The 26787-nt window shown below is 35.6% G+C and overlaps 2 protein-coding genes across 5 annotated transcripts in view; both read left to right on the forward strand.

The window, feature by feature from the left end:
• Positions 1–5980, forward strand: part of LOC140157345 (uncharacterized) — a 100430-nt gene extending 94450 nt beyond the window's left edge. For all 4 annotated transcript variants that reach the window (XM_072180506.1, XM_072180508.1, XM_072180507.1 and 1 more), the window contains 4 exons: positions 1564–1746; positions 3433–3600; positions 4175–4265; positions 5875–5980. In XM_072180506.1, the coding sequence (XP_072036607.1) occupies positions 1564–1746; positions 3433–3600; positions 4175–4265; positions 5875–5932 (500 nt within the window). In that variant the 3' untranslated portion in view covers positions 5933–5980. The remainder of the gene's footprint in view (positions 1–1563; positions 1747–3432; positions 3601–4174; positions 4266–5874) is intronic.
• A 3048-nt stretch (positions 5981–9028) lies between these two features.
• LOC140157347 (uncharacterized) lies at positions 9029–23890 on the forward strand. Its single transcript, XM_072180512.1, has 6 exons — positions 9029–9133; positions 10373–10436; positions 13378–13473; positions 16144–16323; positions 17600–17641; positions 19368–23890. The coding sequence occupies exons 1-6, from the start codon at positions 9099–9101 to the stop codon at positions 19413–19415; spliced, it is 465 nt and encodes a 154-aa protein (XP_072036613.1). The 5' UTR covers positions 9029–9098; the 3' UTR covers positions 19416–23890.
• Positions 23891–26787: the final 2897 nt, after the last annotated feature.

Below are 26787 nucleotides of genomic sequence, written 5' to 3' on the forward strand. Positions count from 1 at the left end.
CTGTTAAGCCATGCCTATAATCGGAAGCACAGAGGTCAGTATGCACAAATGAGTTAGACCAGATCTGGTCTAAGTTGAATTATCTGGAATGGTCCCTTAACTTAACTTAACTTAACTAACATAATTTATATTGCGCCTTTTCCTGTGGCTACAAAGCGCAACAAGCATATTAAAAAGAACAGCAAACATGATCAAATACAGAAAACAACATTATGGAAAAAGATATGTCTTGAGCATAGTTTTGAATGATTCAAGAGTAGCAGCATTTCTGATATGAACCGGTAAGGTGTTCCACAAACGTGGAGCTGCCACTGAAAAAGCTCTATCCCCAGCACCCTTCTTAGAACGAGGCACAAGGAAGGAAATACTATCTGCCGAGCGGGTCTTCATTGCGCTCTGGGATGATCTTTTCACAGTGAGGCAGTTAGTTAAGTACTGGGGAGAGAGCTCATTCAGAGATTTAAACACATAAAGCAGCGTCTTGTATACAATCCTCTCACTGACAGGGAGCCAATGAAGTTGGTTCAAGAGAGGGGTAACATGCTCAAATTTTGGTTTGAGACATATTAAACGTGCACACTTATTTTGCAACTTCTGCAAACGATTTAGATCTTTCTTTGATATACCATTAAGTAACACATTGCAATAATCAAGACGTTTTACTTCCTTCCAATAGTAGCTATTACTTCCTTCCAATAGTAGCTAGCAAATTCTAAAGTTTTTAGTGTAAAGTCCAAAAATAATACAAAATAACTTAAGCAAATGTACAGGAAAATATCCTTTCTCCTGTGACTAAATTCCACTTAGACCAGGTCCAACTCTTTTGTGCATATAGATCTTAGGCTTTTGTCAACAATTTTCTATGGTAAATTTTGATCAAATCTATTTGGACACATATTGTACAACATTTTCTCTGCCCTCCCAACAAAATACCGTAAAATTCCGTCTACAGGCATATATATGCCTCTAAACAAGGTTTTTTTGACACAAGAGACAAGAGGCAGACACTCTCAACAAAAACGTTATTTGGAGTTTGAACAACTATATTACTGATAAGGTGGCTGTACAAACATGTATATTATTTGTAAGACCAATCTATTGCAATGTTTTTGAGAAGGGTATTGGCCTTTCATATCTTTCGTTAAAAAAACCCTCGTTTAGAGGCATATATGCTTCTAGACGGAATTCTACGGTATATGTATGTGACGGTGAACCACCAATTTGTGAGAAGAAATTTTGATGATAAATCTGCAATCCTATAGGAGTGGTTACACGTCACTAATCAATCAGCGTATAATATTACAAATCATGAAATCCATGGAGGCCCATTGTGCTATTTATAGCTATTTGTGGTTGGGCCGATTTCAAGGAATTTGGCAAATTCAAGCTGATGGTGTGAGCTAAGACTATGGATAATGCTACAGGATATCACCCATATTTAGGGATTCAACCATGTTTCACCATTGTTCATTACCGATTAATAATGATGCATCCAAATCGTAGTTTTGCATGTATACTTCTTTCTATTTGCCTTATTTTCTTGTTTATGTGGATTATTTCTAGTGCCAAATATCAAGAATGGTGACTGCCCAACTGAAGATAATGAAAGACCCTGCGATTCTTACAAAACCTGTTACTCTGATGCAAACTGCAAAGGCTCTGAAAAATGCTGCAATCCCGAGTCAATCATTACACGCTGTGAATTTGATCTGCCAGAAGGACAAGGAATATGTACTTCACCAGCAGGTAAATACTGAAGAGTTTCAGTAAAGAGGTGGAGTGGATGCACTGTGCGGCTAAATGTCTTTTCCTATTTAGTGTAGTAAGCATGCTAGTCCAAAGTCAACATTGTGCAGTTACAATCCAATTTACTATTACCCATACACAGCGCCCTCGTAATAGACACATGACCTCCTGTGTGTGCTGTGTGTTAGAGGTGTAGGAGTATAATTGCTAGTTAGCATTGCTGTTGCAAAATTATATGTGACCCGGCAGCACAAATGAGCCGTAAATTCCCTAAATTGTATTCCGAGTTACGGTGTAAAATGTGTACGAAGGTCGTATTCACCGGTAACTTAAGCTGGCCTGACATCTGTCTCATTTTGATAGTCAAAAACTAATCAATAATCCTATTGTTGAAGTGGATAATAAGCTTCTACCTTAGATGGCTATAAAACTTTTAATAGCTCTGGTCTTTGTTTGCTTTTGCTAAACCTGTTCAAGTGGTGGGTTACCAGGCATTGTATTTTGTACAGGTATGGATAACCAACAATTAACAATGAGAGAACTTTCTTAAACCTCATTGACTTGGGGATGATTTGAAATGACCACCAATTATGACTGTTTGATATTTATTGCCAGCAATGAGTAAAAAGAGACACATGTAAAAACGTAAAAGCTATAATTTTGTTGAAGGAGCAAAGTTTAACAAACCATAACCCCGCTTCTGGATATCGTTTGAAGTCAAATGATATACCATTTTTAAGTTTATGATGTTTATTTTTTAAACACGAAATAAAACAAAATTGACCGGGGAGGAATTTACGGCTCATTCGCCGTGAACGGTCACATAATGCCCAATTTATTTAAAATTATGTATCAAACTGATCATCTGGACTTACTGTTTTGAATTGGCTACAGTATCACATTTCATCCGAGACGCATCGTCAGGCCTAAAGGGCTGGCGCTGAAGTGTTGACCTGTGACTCGGTTGGAGTGACGTCAGCTGGCCTTGCATTGGTTTTCCTCCTCCCCTCTTTTTTACAATTTATGACACAATGTCAGAAATATGTAAATCAAACAGCAAATTTGCCTCAACAACAACTTGTCTGAGAACCACTTCATCCATTTTAAGGGTGTGTTTGGAAAACAACTTCTCTGGTATAGTCTGCATATGCATGTTATGTTTCCATTCGTAATTTCATGCTTAATTGTGCTAGTATGCGATGCATAATTCTTTTTTCCCCTGTATATTAACCAATACACACAGAAGCTTTTGTTAGGCAAGCCCACTATGTCCTTATTATGGTCTGTAAAAAAGAAAGTTGACACAACGATAAGGGTTTTAACCAGCCAAATGCATTAGTTGACCCAAGTTATGGTAATTATCGATTGCCCCACTTGTTGTGTAGCATAGAGCTTGGTCTATAATATACATACGGATATGAGGGAGAGTGGTTTATAGTCACAATAATCGGGTTTAGTGAGATTGCCAAATTTGACGTGGAGATAACTACATGATTACTCAATCGATAGCGGGATAATACCTTCTAACGTCATCCATATAGTGCAGCCACTTCACCTCTATAAATAAAAATCGTTATGTCGCGAATGTTAGCGTTACTGTAACAATAAATGAGTTATGCAGTGTTTCCCAACCATGCAAGGTGAATACCAATCTAAGCTAACCCATATCATTTTATACCATCACAGGTAACCCATGTCCAGGAAACAGACCATGGACCCCATGTCAGTATGTGAATCCATGTGAAGCAGTTGGTGAATGTGAATCTAATAGTGACCTCACTTGTGAAGCGACCGTCTGTACCAGCTGTCGTGCTGCATTCTATGATCGAAATGGAAATGCAAGAGAATGTGACGGTAGGTCTAGGGCTTGCAGATGGCATTTTGTTAGGGGTGTTTCAGTGTGACTGTTAATCCGTGGAATTAATATTTCAATACCAGTGGGACAGTTCAACTCATTTCAGTGCAATAAGTGCAATTTCAGTGTGGGATTAACAAGTGAGCAATAATTCACAGTGGTGTTTCAGAGCTGGTCATTTGCATAGTACTTGAATATGAGACGATATTCGTCTCAGACTTGAATAACAAAAGAACTCCTTTTGGTGTTATGAGCTGCTTTCTACTGGTGCAAACTTTCAATTTTCATTTCAGTGTGATTTTCAGTGTTTTGCCTTTAGAAGAATATATACACACGCCTTCAATAATGGAAAGATGTACAATACCGTCACAATAATTATGAATGGGTTGATCATGTTGATGTTGGGATCCAGGGGTTCCCCCCCCCCATCCTGTAAAAAAAAGGGGGGAATACAAATTTAAGCGATTTTGATTACATTTATTAGCCTGAATATATAATGTAAAATTTATGACATAAAGTTGAAAAGGAGTTGATAGTTTATCAAAGAGATGTTCTTTATCAATATTTTTGTAGACTTAAAAGGCAAGAGGTGTAACGTACCAAGAGGAAGAGATGTTGAAGTAGGAACTGCAGTGTATAACCCTGATAACCCTTGCAGTCAGTGGTAAGTTGCATAAGGCAGCTTTATAGCTGTATATTTATATTGTAAAGTGAATGCTATGTAAGTGAGCCTATCATCAGTAGCTGCTGGATTGCCAATCAAGATAAATCATGCAGTTGTAAATCGGATCAATACGCAGCTGTGACAATGGAGGTAGCACTCGTAAATAGGAATGAATCTATCATTACACAATAAAATAAAAATGAAAAAATAGTAAGGTTAGTTCTCAATTAATTCTATGTTGAATGACTGTTTAATTACTTCCTGAAAAAATTATAGATTAGGCTAAACCAAACAACATGTTTGTGTCCTGCAGAGCACATGTACCCGTGTCCCAAAAGTAACTTAACATTGTGAATTTGCCATTGGGTTAATAGTGTTGATATAAAAATTGCACAGTATGTAGATATTTCTTTTAGAAATGTTATGATATCAAACTTGCCTATGTGGTCATGACCCTTTCGCATAAAATTAACGGATATCTACCGTGCCGTAAAACCCACTTTTTATAAACGCAAAATAAATTTCGTTATTTGAGACGTGATAACACGATATAACGTGTTATCGTTTCAAAATCTGTTTTGTTTAATTTTGCTGTGTTTATTTGATTAGTTGTTTGTTTTCAATGCGTAATCTGCATTTTCTTTTTATCTTGATTTTATATGGAAACTGTTCTTAAAAGATCTTTTCTGAGGATTTGATGAACAGTTGTACGCGGTACGTTGTTCTCCATTCAAAGTCAACGTATTGATCGTCTTTGGCTTTTCGCCACCGCTCTTGGTATGCCACCGATGTTTGTAGCCGATCTTTCTGTTCTTCCACGTCCTGCTCGAGATAGATCATGAATAGGTCCAGTTGATAGGAATTTCTGCACTATTTGCTTGATTGTATTTCGGCTGGGTGCATAATTTACATTAAAATGTTCCTTAAACTTTGCTTGAGTGAGTTTGTCCGACGTTGTCTCAGCAAAGAACCATACCATCTGAATCCGTTGATCTATAGGAAATTCATCTTCACTTAAATTGTTTTAAAGTAAAGTTTAATATTGTCAATATATCCTAATTATAATCTTAAACAGCATTCACGCTTACGCTAGGACATGTAATCCATGAATTTTCTTACCTAAATGTAGCGTGTGCAGTGAGTGAACCAACTCTATTGTTCAGGGAAGCACATCATTCATGTGCTTGAACAAAAAAACATATAATGAGCTTGCTTTTGTGGGTTTGATACACACATATGTACAGACGCACAGAAAGGTCAAGGGGTCATCAATGATGCTGTTTTTGGTATCAGAATAATTCTAAAAGATAAATCTATATGAATATGTTCTCCATTTTGGTATGAAGTAGGAAATATTTGAGATATGGCAAATTCACAATGTTAAGTTACTTTTGGGACACGCTGTATTTGGTTTCTGTAAGCAATTTGAACAAATTTCTTTTTTTCTTTGAGATATTTTCATGCACAGTACTCCAAGGAAAAATTATTTTTTAGAGTAATTTTCTCACAGAATTTATCAGAGATGCCACTTTTCCGACATACCTTAAACTAAAGTAAAGTGCAAGCACTAAAGGGATTTGACAAATATTTGTCTTTTGTGTGTTTGCAGCATGTGCGGACCAGATTTACAACTTGAATGTGATGATGCACCGGAATGTGGTACGTAAATACTTAAATAGTAAATTTAAAAAAATGTAGATATGGGTTTGATTGTTTGGGTTTGATTGTTGAAGAGCTTGAGTTATAAAACGAAATGGTAACATTGAAAAGTTCAGTAAAATTTAAATTAAGAGATGTGTCACAATATGAAAAAAAATCATGTCCGTTAATTAGTAGTATGTAAAAGGGATGTTGATTCATTTGGTTCCTATATCGGAGAAAGGAATCGCAGAAAATGGTGGACAATGATGGAAAAAAAGCAACTTTCAAGGCATTGTTGACATGGTTCTTTCAAATAAGATGGTTTCCTATTACTGAGACCTCAGTTGTGAGATGGATTGTATGCTTGATCTAACAGGGCGCACTGTTTTTCAATGTTTTCATAAATTTCAATCATCACAACATTAACAATAAAACGTTTCTAAGTTTGATTGATGGCTGATGCCAGATGCGAAGTAGTATTTTTAATTCAGACTTTTATTATAGTTGAACAGATTCCACCTAAGATACATTTATCTATTTAAAAAATAAAAAAATAATTTTTTTATATATGTCGGAATCTGTCAAAATTGGCAACTGAGTTTGTGCGTCTAATTGATCAATTAATTAATGCATAATTCTTCTTTCCCCTGTATATTGATGTATTAAGAAGAACCATTAAGCATCATTAATTTGATCTTGTGCGCTAGTTGTAATGTTTGAATGTTTCCATGTTCCGGTGTATGATGCGTAAGTCTCTTCCTCTGTTTGTATGATTATATTGGGCTGGCGGGTAAGCATCATTAAGGTTATTAATTATTTTAAACTGTTGTGATTTGGTAGTTCACAGCATCTTACGAATTGTAGTGAGCTTTGGCAAAAACTGCATTGCTCAATTCATAGCGAGCGTGTAGAAGAATTAAAATATCACAGATATACTTTTATAGGTGCTGCGGTTCTTGAGTTACGTTGCAAAGAGGGCTGAAACAACAACACTTTTGTAAAACGTACATAACTCATTAACCAGAATAAATTAAACAAGTTTGCAAAGTATACGATTTGTAGAATGAACTTTTGCAAAGCATCAAGGTGTTAATTTGCAATAATATAATTGATCTAGATAATAAAAATAGATTTCTAGGTTGCTTCGACCAACAATACCTCGTCTACCCTTAATAGATCTCGTACACTGGTATGTAATGTGTTGTTTGTACTGTTCACCCTTGACTGCTCATATCCATAAGTACCAGACTTGAGTCCTGTTTATCAGGGACAGTCTGTGTAGCTCAGAGCGCTTGCCCAACAAGCAAGAGGTATGGGGTACAAGTCCCCGCACAGGCAGGTATGTCTGGAGTTTTTACTTTGGTATATATCTGCCTATGCATGTTATGTTTCCATTTGTAAATTCATGTTTAAATGTGCTTGTGTGCGATGCGTAATTCTTCTTTCCCCTAAAATTGTTAGTTTTTTATGTTTGTTTAATCTCATTATCTGAAGACACAAAATGAAATTGTTTATAAAAATGTTATTAATTGTTTTCTCTCTTTTTTTTCATTGGATTTCTGGTTGATATAGTGTAAGTATTAGTCTATTGTTTCATAGAAATATGACTGCATATAATAACCTATTCATACACTCTTAGAACCATGTAGCCAATCAGAAGAATGTGATATTGGAACAATATACGGGAGTGTATTAAAGTGTGTAATTGTACTCCCTGTGATTTTGAACACATGTTCGCCCCATAGGGTTGATTCATTTTCTATGGAGGTGGATGCATATTGCTCATATTTTACAACAATGAATATTGTTGAATCATATGAATACAAATAGCAAAACTCAGGGTTTCTTTGTCATGTATGAATTTGGTTAAAAACAACTGCGTATTAACAGTTAAGTAAATAAATTTAAAAGAGTGAAGCTATTTCAAGAAGATCTTGAATGCTCTTACATTCATGCTAAGGCCTAAAAAATTGTTTGATTGGCATACCCTGACCAACCCTAAAAATAGGCCCGACCCTAGACTTTTTTCTCTTTTTTTTCGCAAAAAATGGATAAAGAAAATATAAAAAGTTTAGAATTTTAAAAAAGAAGAAAAATTCGTGATTTTCAGCTTTAAATGTGTGTTAATTTTTTTTTTTTTCATTGCAGACCGACCTACCCTAATATTTTTTTTCCTGTTACGCCAATCAAACAATTTTTTTTTAGGCCTAACTGTGAATTTTACTACTGCTTTTGTATGCAAGAATCAACATTGTTTAATATTTTTACTGGAATGCAACACAAACATTTATTCTTGGTCTTAACCTGAATTTAAACTCAATCAGTTTTCGAGAAAAGGGATTTCTCAATTGTTCCTTATGTACTTCCTTTCAGACAAATCAAACTTTTGCAAAAGCTTTGTTGCTTTTCCAAGTTGCATGCAAAAGTTGTTTATAGCTCAGCAACCTTGTATGCGCATAAAAGTTCATCTGTTTGGTAAATTCCATATAATAAACTCTTGATCAGAATACAAAATTTATTTACCTCCGTAACTTTCAGCACTACAGCTGTTGTCAGTGGAATGATCCAATCTCGCTTTCTTGAAATATTTGTAATGATTGGGTTATAACTTATAAGACCTTTGGTAATTTGTAGCACCATCCATCTTTATTCATTATTATGTTTTGATGAATCCAAGTGTGTGAAAATATTGGATCCAACACATAATAATGATAAAATTGGATGCTTTACGCCCAATATTTATTGGTCTCGCTATGAGTTTTAAAATATTGGACTCGACTATGTCTCGTCCAATATTTTAAAACTCATAGCTCAACCAATAAATATGGACTCAATCAATCCAATTTTATATCAGAGATGGTAGGTTGGCCCTAATGTGAATGGCTTACACTCTGTCTATCAAACCATCAGGGCTCCTTATCCAAGATTTGGATTTTGTCCAAGTCAACTTGATAACCGATTGTATGTGGTCCCTTGCGTTCAGTATAAATGCAAAAGGGATAAGTAATGCATCGCTTGACAAGCAATTACTCCTACCCATCACATTCCAAAAGCAGAACATCACTATCGCATCTTTTACCTTCCATTCACAATGTATCAAATAAATAAATTTCTTCTGTCCTCTACGTCTTCATTTACAGTGGTAGCAGGCAAGTAAGTTTCGCCTTTGACACAGATAATTGTACCTTCATCATGAATGATGAAAGAAGATACCAGGATTTCTGTGCGTAAGTATTTACTGTATGTACAGTGTATAATCAGTGGCGGCACCAGGAAATTTTTTTTTTGTTATTAGGGGGGAAAAGTGAATTTCAGGGGGGCAAAATCAACAAAGTTTATGCAAAATTACCGTAAAAATGGAAATTTTCGTAATTTTGGGTTTTTTCGGGGGCAAGAGTTCTGACTGGGGGCATTTCCCCATGCCCCCGTGGCGCCGCCACTGTGTATAATCAAAACCTTCTGTGACTATTTAATCATTGGAATAAGAAGATGGAGCAAGGTACATTAGTCAAAATTCATAACCTCATGAATAAACGCGATACATGCGATCCAATCATTTTTATTTATTTGCCAAAATGCAAACGTGGAATGCGGTTACTATAATATTCAACAGTGGACCTCCGCGCCGTCAGCGTAAATATTAGTAACCTCCGCACATGCAGTGTTGTGCATTCTGTTATTGGTCGTCCTCTTTTAGCCTGTTCGATCTTTGGAAATGCAAAATGTAATAATTGTTTATTTTTACAAACTTTTGAGGAAAATTTTGTGTTATTTTGTAAAGTGAAGAGATGAAAGTGACACGGTTATGAATGAGGTTTAAAACTTTATATCAGTTATATGTCGGGCATTGTGAAAAATCTAAACATTTTGCTTTGGACCTCGGAATATCACAATGCCCTCTAAATAACCGATGTGCAGTTATTAACCTCCAAATCACATCAAGGTTGATAATATTATGTAATTTGATGGAAATAAAAGCATGGTTGTGGAACCAACTTTGTAGCTTTATTAAACACCTATTGCACAGGAACATATAAATGAAATCAAATTTTTGGCATGAACATTTTACATGGTTTTAATTTTTGTCTCGCCTGAATGTTCAGGGAGAGACTTAGTAATCAATATGGTGTGTGTGTGTCAGTGTGTGGGTGTGGGGGGGGGGGGTGTGGGGGTGGGTGAGGATTTTAGGGTGTGGAGGTTTTAATATAATGAGCTTATTTATGGGGTTGACTGCCCCCCCCCAAATGCTGCAAAGACCACACTGCATGGGCATAAGGCAACATTAATTGTTTTACAGTACAAATCTGTTACCACCATGGTTGCTACCTGTGTTCAGCGAATCACATTTAGGCTGTCCACATATTATATAGGGACATTCATAGTCTGCTATTCATCAGTATCGAGATATATCAGTGGTTTGTAATCAGTGTATAACTACCCATTACTTCTTTTCTTACCATTTACAGTCAAGTAAGAATGCTGATTGCAGCATCTACTGGAGTTCCAGAAACAGCTATCAGAGCTTGTAATGTAAGTCAGCATAGATATTGTTATGATGATATTAACACTCTTGTTTGACCCGTAGGTAGACATTTTGAAAATTGTGAGAGATGCCTTTTATATAGGGTATATATTGTGAGTATGATTTTAAAATGTTATGCCAAAATGGAAGCCAGGGGTTACTTCCATGTTGAAGTATCCTTAGAAATGGGTGATGTTTCGTAAAAATGCCCTAAATGAGCAAAATTTGGAAATGGGGTAGGGTTTTGAAACTTGGATGGCACATTCATCATTAAATAATTCATTCTAGTACTCCCTCCCCCGGCTCCCTCTGGAATGAAAATAGCAGATTCCAGTGTTGTAGCCAGGTTTTTGAAACATGTTAATGTACCAACAGAAATATTTTTTGCTGATGGAGATCTCGCAAAATCTTAGGGGTCCTGACCAATTTTTTGTTCAATACCCACATTTATATGCAGGTAAAAGGGGAGGATCACATTCCAGGTGGGGGCAACATACATTGTTTCTTAGCCATGCACAAGCATGTACACACAAAATTGTTTTTTTTACCAGGGCCTGTCATGTACTGACAGCCTAAGATGTAACACTGGTTCATGATGAGTGGGGAGCACTGACCCCTCAGCCCCCCCATATTGGCTATGCTACTGGCAGATTCAGTCATTTGCCATACAATGGCTATTGATTATAATTAAAGACGGAGATAAAAAAGAATTTATCGCGTCTGATGTCACTGTCAATTACGATCCTTGATTGGTTTACACAGGTTAATAGCGCGTAAAAGGAAGACCGATCTATCTGGTGCTGATTGGTGAAAAAGCAAATGGTGAAAAATTACATATTTTTACAAGGCAAAAAGCAGCTTTTCTTGGCATTGTTGACATGGTGCCTACTATAAAGACCTTTTGAGATGGTTTGCATGTTTGGTGCAAAATTAACAATAAGGTGCCCGGTTATACCGCCGCGTTCAGCAAGTCATCATCACGACACTTGTAAACAAACCGTGCTCAAATTTGATTGACAGATGACGTCAGACGCGATAATTTCTTTTTATCTCTGTCTTTAAGGCGTGGGGTATGAGTGACCTTGAAGTACAGGTATCTGGAGAAGGGAAGCAACAAGTTACCCCAAATCACAGCTACAGGTAGTGACTTGGCCGCCGAGTGTTAATATATATTTATTTTGGAAGGTTCGTGTTTGTTTTTAAATTTTGGGGCGTTTTTCCAAAATTTGATATTTTTGGTGATATTTCAAAAAAGCGACATGCCAAAGACAAATCTTTTTGCACATACTTGGTTTGTGCTAATACAACTCTTTTCAGCATACCTACGTTACAATTCGTTTCGGTGATTTAGTAATATTATAAATTTTATGACTGCATTTTGGCGTTTTCGATGCGATTTTAGGCTTACCATGATTTAACGTTGATATCTGGTCTTGCTCCTTTTATAATTTCACTTTGATCGTCGGCTTTTGTAAATAACAGAATGTAGATTGGCTCTGAATAAGTCTCGTAGTCCTCTTGGTGGGTTTTTTCATGATATATTTAGCTTGTATTTGCATGTAACAACCCAAAACCGACCTCTGATTTCAGGATTGAAGGCTGTTTTTGGAATGCCCGTGGACTCAAACAAGTGCACGAGTTGCGACTATGGTTTTATGCTTCCCGCATTGATGATTGCGTCTACGCCTAACAATATACTTATTTTTATATGTTGACTGTAGCTGGTATATCACTGGTATACAAAGAATTGGTTACATGTCAATGACCATTAACTTCAGGGATAGACCCTTCGATTATTTATGCGCCTTTCTATTATGCAGTATCTTTACCCGCAGACATGTGCCCGTGTCATGTGACACTATTGCGTAACGTTAAAGGTTAATACATTTCTTTGACTTGAAGAAACTGTGTGATTCTATGGCATAGTGGTCTAAGGCGTTGAGGTTTCTAAGTAGCTGTTCTTGGCATCGCTTGTTCTAAACCGTGCGTCTGTCACTTTTCTTATGCTGCTTTATTTTTCCAACGTTAGGGCTTAGAAAAACTTATTTATAATTTCTTTTTGTATTATTTATTTATTTATTTATTTATTTATTTATTTATTTATTTATTTATTTATTTATTTATTTATTTATTTATTTATTTATTTATTTATTTATTTATTTATTTATTTATTTATTTATTTATCTATCTATCTATCTATTTATTTATTTATTTATTTATTTTTTATTTTATTTTATTTTATTTTATTTTATTTATTTAATGACGTTTTGGGGCCCGAGAGAACGGACACATTTATTTATTTATTTATTTATTTATTTATTTTTCGATTGATTATTTGATGATTGAGTGAGCAGATTTATCGATTGCTTCTATTTGATTTTGAATGTCATTGTACATTAGTATTGATTTTTTCCGTTACGCATTATCAAGAATTAATATCACAGGTTTTAGAAAGTTGGCTTAGTGATACTATCCGTTGATTCAGAACCGGAAGGTGCCGGGTTCGATTCCCACCTATGCCTATTTTTTAAAGACTTGGAAAATTTCTGCAGTAAGTTTATTTGGCCATGATCTCACTTATTCATTTTCTGATGGCTGTGCCTCTTACAGACACCCTCCTCTGGAATCCAAACCACGGTTCGCTCATTACACCTCCCTTAATTATAACTAATTGTGTGTGTGATTTATTCATTTGTTTACTTATTGAATGAGTAGTGGAGTGCAAATAAGTGAATTTGAGTGCAGTGGAGGGGGAAAATTCTCCTTAAATTTTGTCTAGAATGGTGGAATTATAAACAATCTTGTATTTTGTAAAGGGGTAAAGCCAAAGTTGTTGCTGCTGCTGTTTTGAGGGACAGGGATGAGGGAAATACACCCTGACCCCCACTGTGATATCAACACATTTAATTAATGTAAATTAATCAAACCATCTTCTTGATGTATTTGTAGTTGGGATGTGGTAGTATTGAAGTTTCCATGTCTGTTGTTGATGACGGGACAAATGATGCAAATTTGGATGAAGTTACTGATAATATACAGAAACAGGTGAGTGTGCACACCACTAGCGAGCAAACTTGTAATTTAGTGCTTGCAGTGTTTTTACATGTTGGCAATGAATGATTCTTGGCACATTCTCCATTTTTCTTAAATTAAAGGGGAATTCTATAGTTTCTTTTTAAATTAAAGGGGCATGCTCTATTTTATTCATTTGTTTAATTAAAGGGACATTCTCTGATTTTTTTTTTTTAATTCTATTTATTTTTGTAAAGGGGGACTCTCCTTTTTTATTTTTTAAATTAAGGGGCATTTTCTGAGTTTTCCCTGTTTTTAATTGATTAGCAGTTACGAACTTATGTTGCATTCATCTGGTGAACGGGTTATATCAGTGATTTGATAAACCAGAACACTCTAAATTTAAAGCCATATTATAACATTTGCTGAGGAGGCCGCCCTCACTGATTTTTTTTAAATTAATTTTTTTACACGATTATATTATACTTTATTTTAATATACCCTGCAAAAATCAAGACTCTAGGTGCTGTAGTTTTGTCAAAATCCGAGATTTTGAATAAAACGATGGAACCGTCATTTTATTTTTTACGATAGAATTATCAGTCGAACGCATACACAATGTTCATAACACAACAAAGGGTCATACCATAACATGACCGAAGGAGTGGTATGTATTGGCGACATATATATGCGCTGGTAGTAAATTCCAATTTTCTTTGCTTTGCCGTAGTTGTTCGGCTCAAAAATAAAAGGGATATATGTGACAGTAAAACTAATATTTTATGGCAAAGAAATGCTAATCTATTTTGTATATATATGAAAATGTTATAATATGGCTTTAATCAGAAGTCAGATTTGTGCATTATGGAACAAGTATATATTTGCTAATGAAGTGAACAAATGTTAAATGTGACAAAGATAATTAGTACTCAAAGTAACGGGATGTGCAACATTAAAACCTTATTGTCTGTTTTCCCATACAATTAGCCACACAGTGTGTCTGCAATTGATGTGTGACCTCGGTGCACGGCTCTGTATTGTAGATATAGGACCCTTTCATTTGCATTGTCTTAGGAACACAGATATCATTTGCAGAAATATGTTGTGATTAGGGGACGAAAAAACAAAACCCTGTTCTACGGGCCCAACGGACCCAGAATTTGCGTTTTGAAAAAAAAAAAAAAAATTGCTAAGATCATGTAAAATCACCTGTTTGGGAGCCAAAATTGATCAATTTTGGCTGAAAATGTTTAGAAAATATGTTTGCAAAAAATTGTCAGATTTGTCAGATTTTGGTGAAATTTTAAGGGAATTTTAGCCTCCAGAAAAACAAAACAAAACAAAAAAACGCCAGACTGACCACCCCAATGTGAAAGGTCTGTCCGCCCGTAGAACAGGGGTTTTTTCGTCGCCTTACTAATATCTTCTTAAAAAATAATAAAAAGCATGTTTTCAAGCTACTGCCATGGTATTATACAAAACAATTGTACAAGAATCTATCACACAGAACCTGAAATTTGGTCTGACTTTATAACAGCACCGCAAGCGAACCATACAAGCGATACCTTAAGATCACAGATGTCAATCATTCATATTCTTCTCTATCTTGTGTCCAAATTGCAATTTCATGGAATACTGGATTGTTGGGACCACCCTATTTTTATGACTAACAGTTTTACCTAGGTTAGTGCACATCAGCACCAAGTTAGTTAGACCAACGATTTGTTAGTTATTGATTTTTGCATGTCATAATTGGCCAATGCCTTTGTGATAGGCGGGCAGTTCTTGATTAGCCTGAGTCAGTATTGGGTTAAGGGGTTTTAACCAGGATTAGGGTGATAAAATGTCAAATATTATTTTACAAAGGGATAAGGTTATAATGATAATCTCTCCCTCAAAATATGGCAGGGAAATGAAATGAAAAAATACATTCCTTGGCCAGGAATTGAACCCGGGACCTCACATTTATTAAGTGGATGTTCTTAGTACTAAGCTATCGAGGCTTGATGGCTTTGGTTCAAATTTCCTTGTTTCTACCACTTCTCTAGCAACAAGCATAATGGGAGAAAAATTATAGAGGTCATCCGTGTTCTATAAGCTGCATATCCTATCAACGACTGCTATACCTTGTTTAGGACTTTCAAAAGAAGTACCTACATGTGCAACCATGACTGTTTCAAAATAGCCCGCCAAGAGTCATGCAGGTAACTCCGAGGTCATGCATTGAATTGTTTTGAATAAGGAATACTACGGGAATCAGCGCCATTTGTTAGAAGTCACACATGAGTAAAGTGGATAACCTCTATTATTCTAGCAAATTAAACATGACAAAGAAGTTTCTTAGTACTTGAGGTAATGGGATGTACAATAACTAGTCTTTCCCTCAAGATGGTTGAGAAGTGACCACTTTAGATTTTCAAAAATCAGAATTATTTTGAGACAAAGGATATTTTGATTTGGCCTGAAATATTATTTAATCTCATATAGATTGCAAATTATTAACTGGTAATCATCATTGATGGAAAGTATGCACCAATTGAAGGTCTGGATGTATATCCACCTCCAACCAATAATGAAGGTCGTGGACCTGGTGGTAAAATTGCAATTGCCGTTGTAGTATGCATCATTGTTGCGACCTCATCATTGCAATCAGTGTGGTATGTACTTGGCAATTTATTTTGTCTATATTTTCATTTCACATAGATTGATAACAATGAAATGCTGATTGTAGTTGATGGACGAGTCTACGCACCGATTGAAGGAGAACCTATCGTAGTGGAGGATACAACTCCAGGTAGAGACTCTGGGAGTGAAACTACTAAAATTGTGATTGCAGTTGTTGTATGCATCATTGTTGTGGCCCTCATCATAGCATTTACTGTGGTATGTACTTAGTTGTGTGTGTGGAGTGGGGGTGCTTTGGTGTGGGGGTGCGTTTGTAAAAGGTGTGAAATGGGGATACATTTTGTTTAACTCCGATAAACTGGGTATACATCTGCAAACAGGGATATCCTTGATTTTCTTACTAATGCAAATGGGGCTGTATAACCCCCCTAGAGGGCGCTAAACGTATTAGACATATGGGGTGAGATCCCCTATTGCATAGTATACAAATATTAACTGTCTATGAGTGTAATGGTCGAAAGATGGATTGTTCTATTCCGCGAGCCGGAACAGCGAGTGGAATGGAACATTACATCTTTCACCGAGTGATTATATTTCGACCATTACACAAATTTAAGACAGTTAATATTTGTTTTATATCACTCGTACATAAATTCTATTACTAAACTACTATTTGAGGTCGGAAATACATTTTTTCATCAACATAACACCATGTTTTGCCGTGATATACTTCACATTTTTGGGTCCACCCCATAACTAAATCGGCGGTGCAGGCGCACTATGGCGCAGCACGATGATGGTAAAAACTATCATACGGAGAGGCTGATGGTAAAAATGATCAATGGTAATCAACCAATGAACTGTCTAGAATTTATGTACGAGTGATATAATACAGAATCAGACGAATTCACATCTGATTCCATACTATCTAACTGGGGATACACACATATGATTTTTCCTGGCAAAGTGGGGACATTTCCACGCATGCATGGTGACATATCATGTTCATAGTCCCACACATGCACACACACCCCATGTCCCCGATGTACACATTTTACAAGTAGGGATGTGTGTACACACAGGCAACAACGACACACACATGAGGAATCTTTGTAACAGCAGACGCATTATAAACATAATTATAAGTAACGACCACAGTTAACAGTGTAGGGTCAGTCCATACATGGATAGTAACAATTTGAAGAATCCCCGTTAAGGTATTTTCAACTTGAGCAGTGTGTCTGCAGTTGGATAGTGATATCCATGTTTGCTAGTGGTTACACGTCAACATGTGTGTGGTGATCTGCAGAGCCAGATTTACCACAGGGCACAGTGTTACCAAGTTATGATGTTGTTGTTATACAATAAGGCCTATTGTTTAAAATGTAACAGTAGTTACTAATGAAAAAAAAATGTTAACAAAAAATTTGACCCTACCATGTATCCTTGTTTACCAGTGGTTACACATATAGGTGTGTTTGTGTACCCACTTCAGTTAATACATACTTATATGTTTCTTATTCTCTTTACACAGTGTTATCTGAAGAAGAGGAATGGCGGCAAAGACAGTGAAAGGGTTAGTATCCTTAATAATGCAGTGGGTCAATTCAAGTTTTTGATTTATAAATTGTAACAGACGAAGAAAATTGGTCTGTTTCTTGAAGTATTTGTAATCCGTCATACCAAACAAAGGATTTATTGACTGTTTTATTGATTTTTCACTACTTAAATGTCAAGTACTATAGACATGATATACATCATTTTAAAGCTAATTTCAAGCAGAATATTTTGGTTGAATATCTAGCAAATGATGATTGGCGACTTCAGGGCTCAGTTGTGCCGAGGGGTCACATTTAGAGAATTAACGATAGATAATTGCATTTCCAGCTGGTATCCACTACTCAAAATATTGGACCTGCCTGTCGTCTATCATAGGTAGAGGATAGGCAAAATAAAAATTCCTATCGTTTATTCTCATTCTTAGTCAGTTAAATATTATTTTAATAACTGTAAACAATTTTTAAAGCAAAAACTAAGTTACCGTCATAAAACTCCCTCATTATAAAATGAATGAAACTTGTTTACAACTTCACGTATTCTGTTGCGCGTACTGCTAGCGCGTTCGCGTATTCTGCACTAGTCTACGCATCTAGCGTGATACATGCGCGCACCTCTACACGCGTGTTACGCATTATCAAGACGCATGATGACGTGGGGTCGTCTACGGCCTGATAGACGGCACCCAAAATCATGCGATTGTCCAATCAGAAATGTGTCTACGAACTAGACCACTCCCACTGACTAAGAATTTCCCATAGACCCTTCTTCTTTCAAACTATACTTTGTTTCACCTTGACTTTGGTAGTGACATTGATACTTTTATACAGTTGCGCCTCAAGCACACAATTAAACTGCTCTTAAACATAAAAAAAAACGTGGTAAAGCTCTGGACCGGTAATCCAGTGACCGGGGTTCAATCCCCGCTGAGTCCTGATTTTTTCTCTCTCAATATTTTCATATGCCAGTTTGCTCGAGCCACAATCACGCCATTTAGATATTTATATAACGCTTTATGCCGTAAACAGCCTCAAAGCGCTTTACATTTATTCGGCAGTCATTAGAATATGTCGGAACCACGTTTGCAGCCTACAATTGGCACAGGGTCCATCAGTACAAAGACTGTGACTACCCCTAACAGCTTCCCATTGCACCTGGGTGGGGTGAGGCAAGCCAGGCAAAGCGCCTTGCCCAAGGGCACAACACGGTGGTGGGACGGGGAATCGAACCCACGCACGTCGAGCAAGCTCTCAGTTTATGAGTCCAAGGCCGTAACCACAGAGCCACATGTGCTTATACACTCTGTGGCTTTAGATTAGAGTGTGATTCACTGTGAGCAAAATATGCACATGCATCACTGCCAAACTCAAAGTTATATGTTATACTTTTTCCTTCAATCCAGGGATGTAGAAAGTGATTTCTTCCTCAGGAGCAACATTTTTCTATTTTCTTTTTCTTCCTATTCCTTTCTTCTCCCACATGCATCATATCCTCAAGTTTATTAGTCATTTCCTAGGAGCATGCTCTCCTTTCCCCACTCTTTTTCATTCCTGCTTTAATCATTCCTTTCCATCAACTTAAACTTTTTCATTGTGACAATCAATTAAAAATATTGTGACAATCATCTGAAATATCTAGATAATGGTTGATAGCAAAAGCTCATCTGTTTAGTATTGGCTATTATATTGGAATTTTCCAATTACTGTGTTTAATCATATTTTAATTTTTGTATTCTTTTAATACAGGGTGACGTCCAAATGCAGCAGTCGCATGATAACAAAGGCTACAAATAGATTTGATTACACAAAGAAGACCGCACCATATGCCTGCTACTTGCCCAACCTGAATGAAGTAGTATGACAAGCTATACATAATACATATTGACTAGTATGACAAGCTATATATACATTAATACAAATTGTTTTCTATGTAAAGAGTTTATTTGTCTAGAGATATATATATATATAATTTTTTAGCAGTAATAAAAGTTAAGTAACAGTACCAAAATATCACATGACTGAGGTGGTCTGTAAACAAAGTGACTTATGTCAATTGTTTATTTGTGTAGAGCAATCTATATAATTATGCAGATTTTTAATAGTAATATAAGTTACATGTATGTAACAGTACTGAAATATCACATAACTAAAGTAATCTGTAAAAAAGTGCCTTTATTTTTGTTGCGCTCTTTGTTTCCCTTGCATGAGAAACTGACTTTATTCAGGCCTTTGATGCTTTGTAGGTTAAAAACTTAAGTGTTGATTGGCGAGAAAAGTCAATAAGTATAAAGAGGACAGTTTAAAGCATTTGTATGCAACTGTGAGCAAGATTACTGGATTTTGTCAAATATGCACAAATTTTGGAAGCTGAAAAAGTTGTGCTTTTTAATATTTCTTTTAAATTTTGTTGTCTTATGTAATTGATTAATCCTGAAAATAATTAATATCAGATTTTAGAATTATTTATGTTGGTAAAACTGGTATCAAGTTTCAGTTTCAAACAGTACATTATTTTATTATTGGCATACACAACAGTAACAAACAATTGTAATCATACACCCACCCACCCCCACCCCTGCAGTCATGCATATACTGTATAAAACCCCCACATGCATGCATACATACCCTTACATACCCCTATATTGCACACTTATCCACCCCTGCATCACAAACTGACAGACGGATACACACCACCACCCACCCAGCCCCCACCCCCCACATGTGTACAAAGATCACAAGACTTCCATTTTATGGCGTTACCTTCATATAAGCATTACAAATTTTGATATCCCTAACCCCAACCATTACCCTTTCCCTAACCCTAATCAAACATTAAACTTTGTGATTATGCTCACTGAAGGTAGACCCCTTTTTACCAACACATTGCCAGTGTCTTTCTTTACCTTAATTCCTACATGTCTTTCTTGGTTTTAATACAACTTTTCAGTACTTAAATATTTCAGTACTTAAGAAACATAACCTATATTTTATATACTCTCCTCGACATGCAATACTCAGAATGCTCAACTTGTGCATGAGAACTTTTATTTACAAACATGAAATTTAACAATGGTTCCTGTTCATGAAAGTTGAGTAACTTGAACCCAGACTAAAATGAAAGTCAGTTTTATGAAAGATGTTTCACTTCTTTTCTCTTTTTGTAACAAACTACACAGTGTAGTCTACACTATAAAAAAAAAAATAGAAAAACGATAAGAATAATTTCACTTTAGACTCTGACACTTGTTTATTTTACTTACAGAGAGCACTTTTGAGGAATTTCCTCATCATCAACCATTGACAGCCAATGCTGTTAAGTGTGAACTCTTGGAAATGGCTAGAGAAAGCATCAGAGCCATCAACATCAGCTGATGATGAGGAAGTTCCGTGAAAGCACTCCCTGCGACAAGAAATAAACAAGTTGTAGTGTTGAAGCCTAATTTTAAATTATTCTCATGTTATTACCGCCACACAAAACAATTTTACTACATTATTGGGATTGGGAATTGATTAGGAAAGAAGATGAAAATGTTACATGAATAAAACTAACATAAATTTTAGTCCAGGGCTGGTAAAGTTACCCCTATTTTATGGATATTGGGCCAAATATATCTATATATAGTGTAATTTATATGTGTTTTATATAAAATGGGTCTATATACTGTTTTATTATGAGAAGCCGACTGATAAAGGGGCATTTGAATATTGAATATTCATTTCTTTCTGTTCTTTTGTAATACAAATTATGTTATAGCATATAACTTATGACCTAGTCATTTTTATTTAGCATTGTTATTTTGTTTTGTTCTTATGAATAATGTGACTAATACTGTACTGTTATTTTGATAATAACAGTGCAATTTACTAGCTAGTTTTGACATAATTGCCTACATTAAAAAAATATTGAGAGATTTCCAGTACAATGTCAGCAGACGTCCCATTTATTTTTGCCATCTTTTAGTCCTGACAGGGGTTCTTTAACCATTTTGAGTCCTATTTGGAGTCACTTTAAATGCATCCTCAAGCAGGTGTTTTTAAGCAAAACAACCTGGTAAACAAATCAATCAATCATAAAAATATTGCAAGAAGGGGACATTTTTGATGATAAATCTCTCAGTGTATTTTTAACATTTATGTGGTTTATATTAGGGTAGGGTGTATGCAAGTGCAGATAATACCATGTGCAGATTATGGCTGCTGTAGATATAAGCCTTAGAAAAGGCTTAGATCATCAAATGACTTAATATGTGATGCGATCAAGCAAAATCAGTCGGAACTCGGAAATAATAAATTTTCAGTTTCTTATAGGATAGAAAAAAGCATTTACAAAGCTGCATTTTGCAGAAAATCCCATTGAAATTGAACAACCAGTTCCAAAGATATGAGCAATTAAAGAGTTGCCAAAACAATAAGAAACAAAAGGAAATAGTTCCTTTGTCTGGCTATATCTCAAAATCAATATTGCCGAGTTCCGACTGATTTTGCTTGATCGCATCACATATGGCAACCATGATAACAATGCTCTTTCACACTGCCCTATGTATGACAACCATGCTATGCACATGACAATCACATCTGCTCCTGTATTCACCTCTTGCCTCAATGAGGATTGATTTTTGCCTAAGGGATGCACAATTATTTTATACTATGCAGAATAGATTTATTTGTCATTATTTAGCCTATATTATTAAATGATATCATTATGAGTTAGACAAACGGCCGAATGTTGACTGTGAGGCACAGCACTGGTAACTCACTGCCCAGTTTAACTGTATGCCACCCTCTTCACCCACTTATGCCAGGCACCATTTAATCCCCTGGACACTACTGGTCATCTAACAGCATTTCCGATTGGTTGGTAACTTGAAATACTCATTTCAATTGCCAATTATGACTAGGCTTTAAACTATTTATGGTCAAACTTGTATTTGCAGTCCTTGATTGGTTCAAAATTGGACACAATCTTCATTTTGGCCAATCGGCAGGTAGTTCTCATAGGGTTAAATAATTGGTATGCTGTCTTCTGGCTCTAAAGCATTGATCTCAGTGATGCCCTGTTTGCTAATTCAAGAGAATTCAAGCGTAAACTGAATTTAAGGAGACAAATCAATAATCGGCTGTCTGACAAACTCATAACGATATGATTATTTGTTTAAATGCAATGTCCTAGTAAACAGCATTTTAAATGTGTTTTAGAATACTTACACTTTTTTTTTATTTCCAATAAAGCGCTACATCATACCTGTGATATACCTCATGCACTCACCCTGAGTGGTAGGAGCGAATTTATAACAAACATACTGTGACATACTGACTCTATTAATTTTATGAGTGTTTGTCACTGATGGGCATTTTTTTCAAAAATAATAAAAAACTGAAATAAATGTAACTTATATTTTTTTAGATAAATCATAAGCAAGTTACATGAACTTCGACCTATACTTTACATTAACACCCATCACCTCACACATGCACATACATCCCACCAGACACACAAACAAACACCCACACAACCCCCTACCCCACCCACAAACACACCCCACACCTGCATATGTATTTAGTAGGGCAAGGTTGTGTAGCTCCATTGGGATATTCCAGTTGAAATTTGCACACCCCTATGGATGACATGACCTTTAATATTCTTCCACACAGGGAGTGTGAATTTCAAATGGGGTTACCTAAATGGGTGACTCCATTTGAAATCTACACCCCTGTGTGGGAGATTAAGGTCATGTTTTTCACCAGGTTGTGTATGGATTTCTACTGGAATAACCGGGTTAGTACACTATGTTTGGGATTAGATCAATATGTGGAGCTTGGTCAGAACTAAAGATATTGATAATACAAGAAAATCTTAACCCCAGTAAACACAAAATATTATTTTTAATGTTTTTAAAACATTTTGAAAAAGTTATACATCATTTTAATAACAATAAAATGTCAACTTAGATCCTTTGTTTTCATATTGTTGTCGATATGTTATAAATTGTTTTGTTGCAACTGTTTTGTGATATAACATTTTGTTTAGTAAATTTTGATTATGTTGTGAATATGTTAATATTATGAAAACGTTTTATACCCTGTCATTTATACAGTTTGTGGCAACCTTTGTGCCCTATTTTGTAAATGTTATGAAAACATTTTGTGTTTGCTGGGAATCTTTCTTATATATTTAATTTTTTGGTTCTAATATATGAAACATATTGATTTAACAGACAACTGTTAAAGTATTTGTTAAAATGATGAATAAATTGAAAGTTTAAAAATAAGTTTGCAATTTTTGTAACTAGTCTTATATTTTGTTCTGGAATATTTAACTTGCCTAAAATGTACAGGAAAATGTCCAACCCATTCATATCGCCGCGGCCCATCTCATTTCATTATTGACTACAGGATTTTGGATTTGAGGACAACCCAAATAATACAGTAATTCCTAATAATGTAACTTCACTTACATACTTACAGTCTTCACATGTTAATTTTTATCCATTTTTTAAAGGTAGTTTCTGCTTACACTACTCAAAAAATTAAAAAGATAAGAATTATTAAAAAAATAGCATTAGGGACCTTTCACAAACACTTGTTAGGGGGGCCTGATGCAAAAAGGGGGCCCTGAAAATGTTTGATCCTCCCAAGGGGGGTGAAAAAAATGACCACAAATTTTCCTAGGAAAATTGAGTTTATATGCTTTTCCATGGGGTTGACCGATAAATTTCATGTCAAAAAGGGGAGCCCTGAATTTTTTGAGGTCTGAAAAAGGGGGCCCCGAAAAATTTCCGTGATGAATTTTTTTTGCATCAGGCCCCCTAACAAGTATTTGTGAACAGTTCCTTACCATTGTAAATCAAAGGAGTGTTATTTCATTCGTAGTGTTCAGGCAATACTTGTATTACTGAGTACTGAAGTCCCATATGAAAATCAGGATTGTCAGATTCTGATCCCTTAAATATTTTGAGTAGCGGACATACATGACATATAGGAGACTCAATTATTTAATACAGACAAATATTAGTAGATGCTTTTGAGATGTGGTGTTACCGGAGGCTTCTACGAGTGACATGGAAAGACAGGAGAACAAATTCCTGGATCCTCGACAAGATTGGTACTAGTCTAACCATCAGAAGCGGCATAATGGAGAGAAAGCTGAAGTACTTTGGCCATATTGTCAGGAAACATGGAGGTGTAGAAAACAGATTTTGCAAGGGGCTATGGAAGGCAAACGAGGAAGAGGACGTCCACCAACATCTTGGACTAATGACGTGAAGCTGGTTTCTAACCAGGGAATGCAAGGTGCAACGCACTTGGCATCAGATCGAGTGAGATGGCGTACTCTTGTGAAGACCACAGCAGCGCTACACAGCGCCACCTGACACAGAGAGAGAATTATTTAATACAGACAAATATTATGCTTTAAATTGGCCAATTTCTGGCCACTTTAAGGGCTCTGTATCCGACCCACAACGGTATTTTTGTGGGATCTGTGAGCTCATCAGACACCAAGTTGCATTCTACATACATTTGGCTTGGCTATACATTAAAATATTCAGAATGCAATTTGGTGTGTCTGACGTGTTCTCAGGTCCCACAAAATACTGTGCAAAGGTGAGTGACCGAGCCCTTAATGGCCCATTCAGTGATCCCAGTGCAAGTGTAACAAAAAATAAATTTTTTGAAAGTTCATCTGTGTTGGTATAAATCATGATTTTTGATTTAAACTTTTGATCCAAACACAAGGAAATAATTCCTACCTCGGAATTTTCAGATGGTACTCCATCTTTCATCAGCGAGTGAGTGACTGTATCAGGTCGTGATTTTCTTGACCTTTGACCTGATAACAGACTCGTAGACTCCTGAAAGCTTGAAAGGTTCCAACGTGGAGTCAAAGAAGCAGTTCACATCAAAGCCAACCAACCATCTCTCAACAAAGACGGGGGCCGGTTCAAGCTTTCAGGAGTCTACGAGTCTGTTATCAGGTCAAAGGTCAAGAAAATCACGACCTGATACAGTCACTCACTCGCTGATGAAAGATGGAGTACCATCTGAAAATTCCGAGGTAGGAATTATTTCCTTGTGTTTGGATCAAAAGTTTAAATCAAAAAATCAAAAAATCAAATTGTTTATTGCTTGTAAGTGAAGGATAAGTCATTCAAATTGTCATTTGGTATTTTTGAAATAAAAAATATGGCAAAAAACGAAGAAAAGAGCAGTATCAACGAAGTTGAAGTCCCATTCAAAATTCAAATACCTAGTAGTCTAATTGTGATCTAAAAGCTAAAATATTGCATCAACAGCTTTACCGTTAAATATTTTTGCACATAATGATATATAACATTAAAACAATGAGAGAGTGACATGGATGGCATAAAGGAAGCAATCGACTAACTATATACTGAGGTAATAACGGAAAATATATTGCTTTACATTTCCTCACAGATCCACGAGTAGACCTATATTAATGTACTTTTCTGCCTGGACTCTGCCCAACACCCGTGGTTTATTAAGTGTACCCAGCCGAAACGTTTTTAAAGCGTTGAAATTGATTATAACTTTTGGTCAAAACGTTTTAATAATATTAAATGTCGGATTTTTTTGAAAAGGTCATGAAAACATTTTGTATGAAAAAAAGCTACAAAGACATTTTTAAAATGTCAAAATTTGATTGTAAATTATTTTTTGCAAACCTATTTGCAAAATGGTTTGTCAACATTTAAATAACATTATCTTAGATTATCTTACAGTAACTTTTCAAAAAAATGTTTTTGAATGCTACAAACTTTAGGCCTGTATAACTTTTTCTGACAACCCTTCTAACGTTTTACAAATAGGCCTAATTAAAAATTGATATTTTTGACATTTAAGGGCTGGGGTATGAACGTTTGGACAGTATTTATTTTGGGACATCAGAGCACATCAGACATATCGAATTGCATTCTGAATACGAAGAATGTCATTCTGATATCAAATAATTTTGATTTTTGAAATTCGCAATTTAATACACATTTTATGGCAAATCATTAAAAATTGATATTTTTGATATTTTATAAATCTGATGATTTATCCTTAAAGTGTATGTAGGTGGGATGAAAAGCCGCCGATCAATTGAAAATTTTGACCTTTCGTATTGAAAATATGGATTTTTTTCCCAAAAAACCAAAAAAAAAAAGGT

Source organism: Amphiura filiformis, chromosome 7 (assembly GCF_039555335.1).
Source record: "Amphiura filiformis chromosome 7, Afil_fr2py, whole genome shotgun sequence".
In the NCBI taxonomy this organism is placed as follows: domain Eukaryota; kingdom Metazoa; phylum Echinodermata; class Ophiuroidea; order Amphilepidida; family Amphiuridae; genus Amphiura; species Amphiura filiformis.

What these genes read in the sequence shown, in the direction of transcription:
- LOC140157347 (XM_072180512.1), top strand. Translation starts at nt 9,099, where the DNA reads ATGAATGATGAAAGAAGATACCAGGATTTCTGTGC. An exon ending in CTGATAATATACAGAAACAG is followed by an intron (nt 13,474 to 16,143) that starts GTGAGTGTGCAC and finishes CATTTCACATAG; the next exon opens with ATTGATAACAATGAAATGCT. An exon ending in TCATCATAGCATTTACTGTG is followed by an intron (nt 16,324 to 17,599) that starts GTATGTACTTAG and finishes CTCTTTACACAG; the next exon opens with TGTTATCTGAAGAAGAGGAA.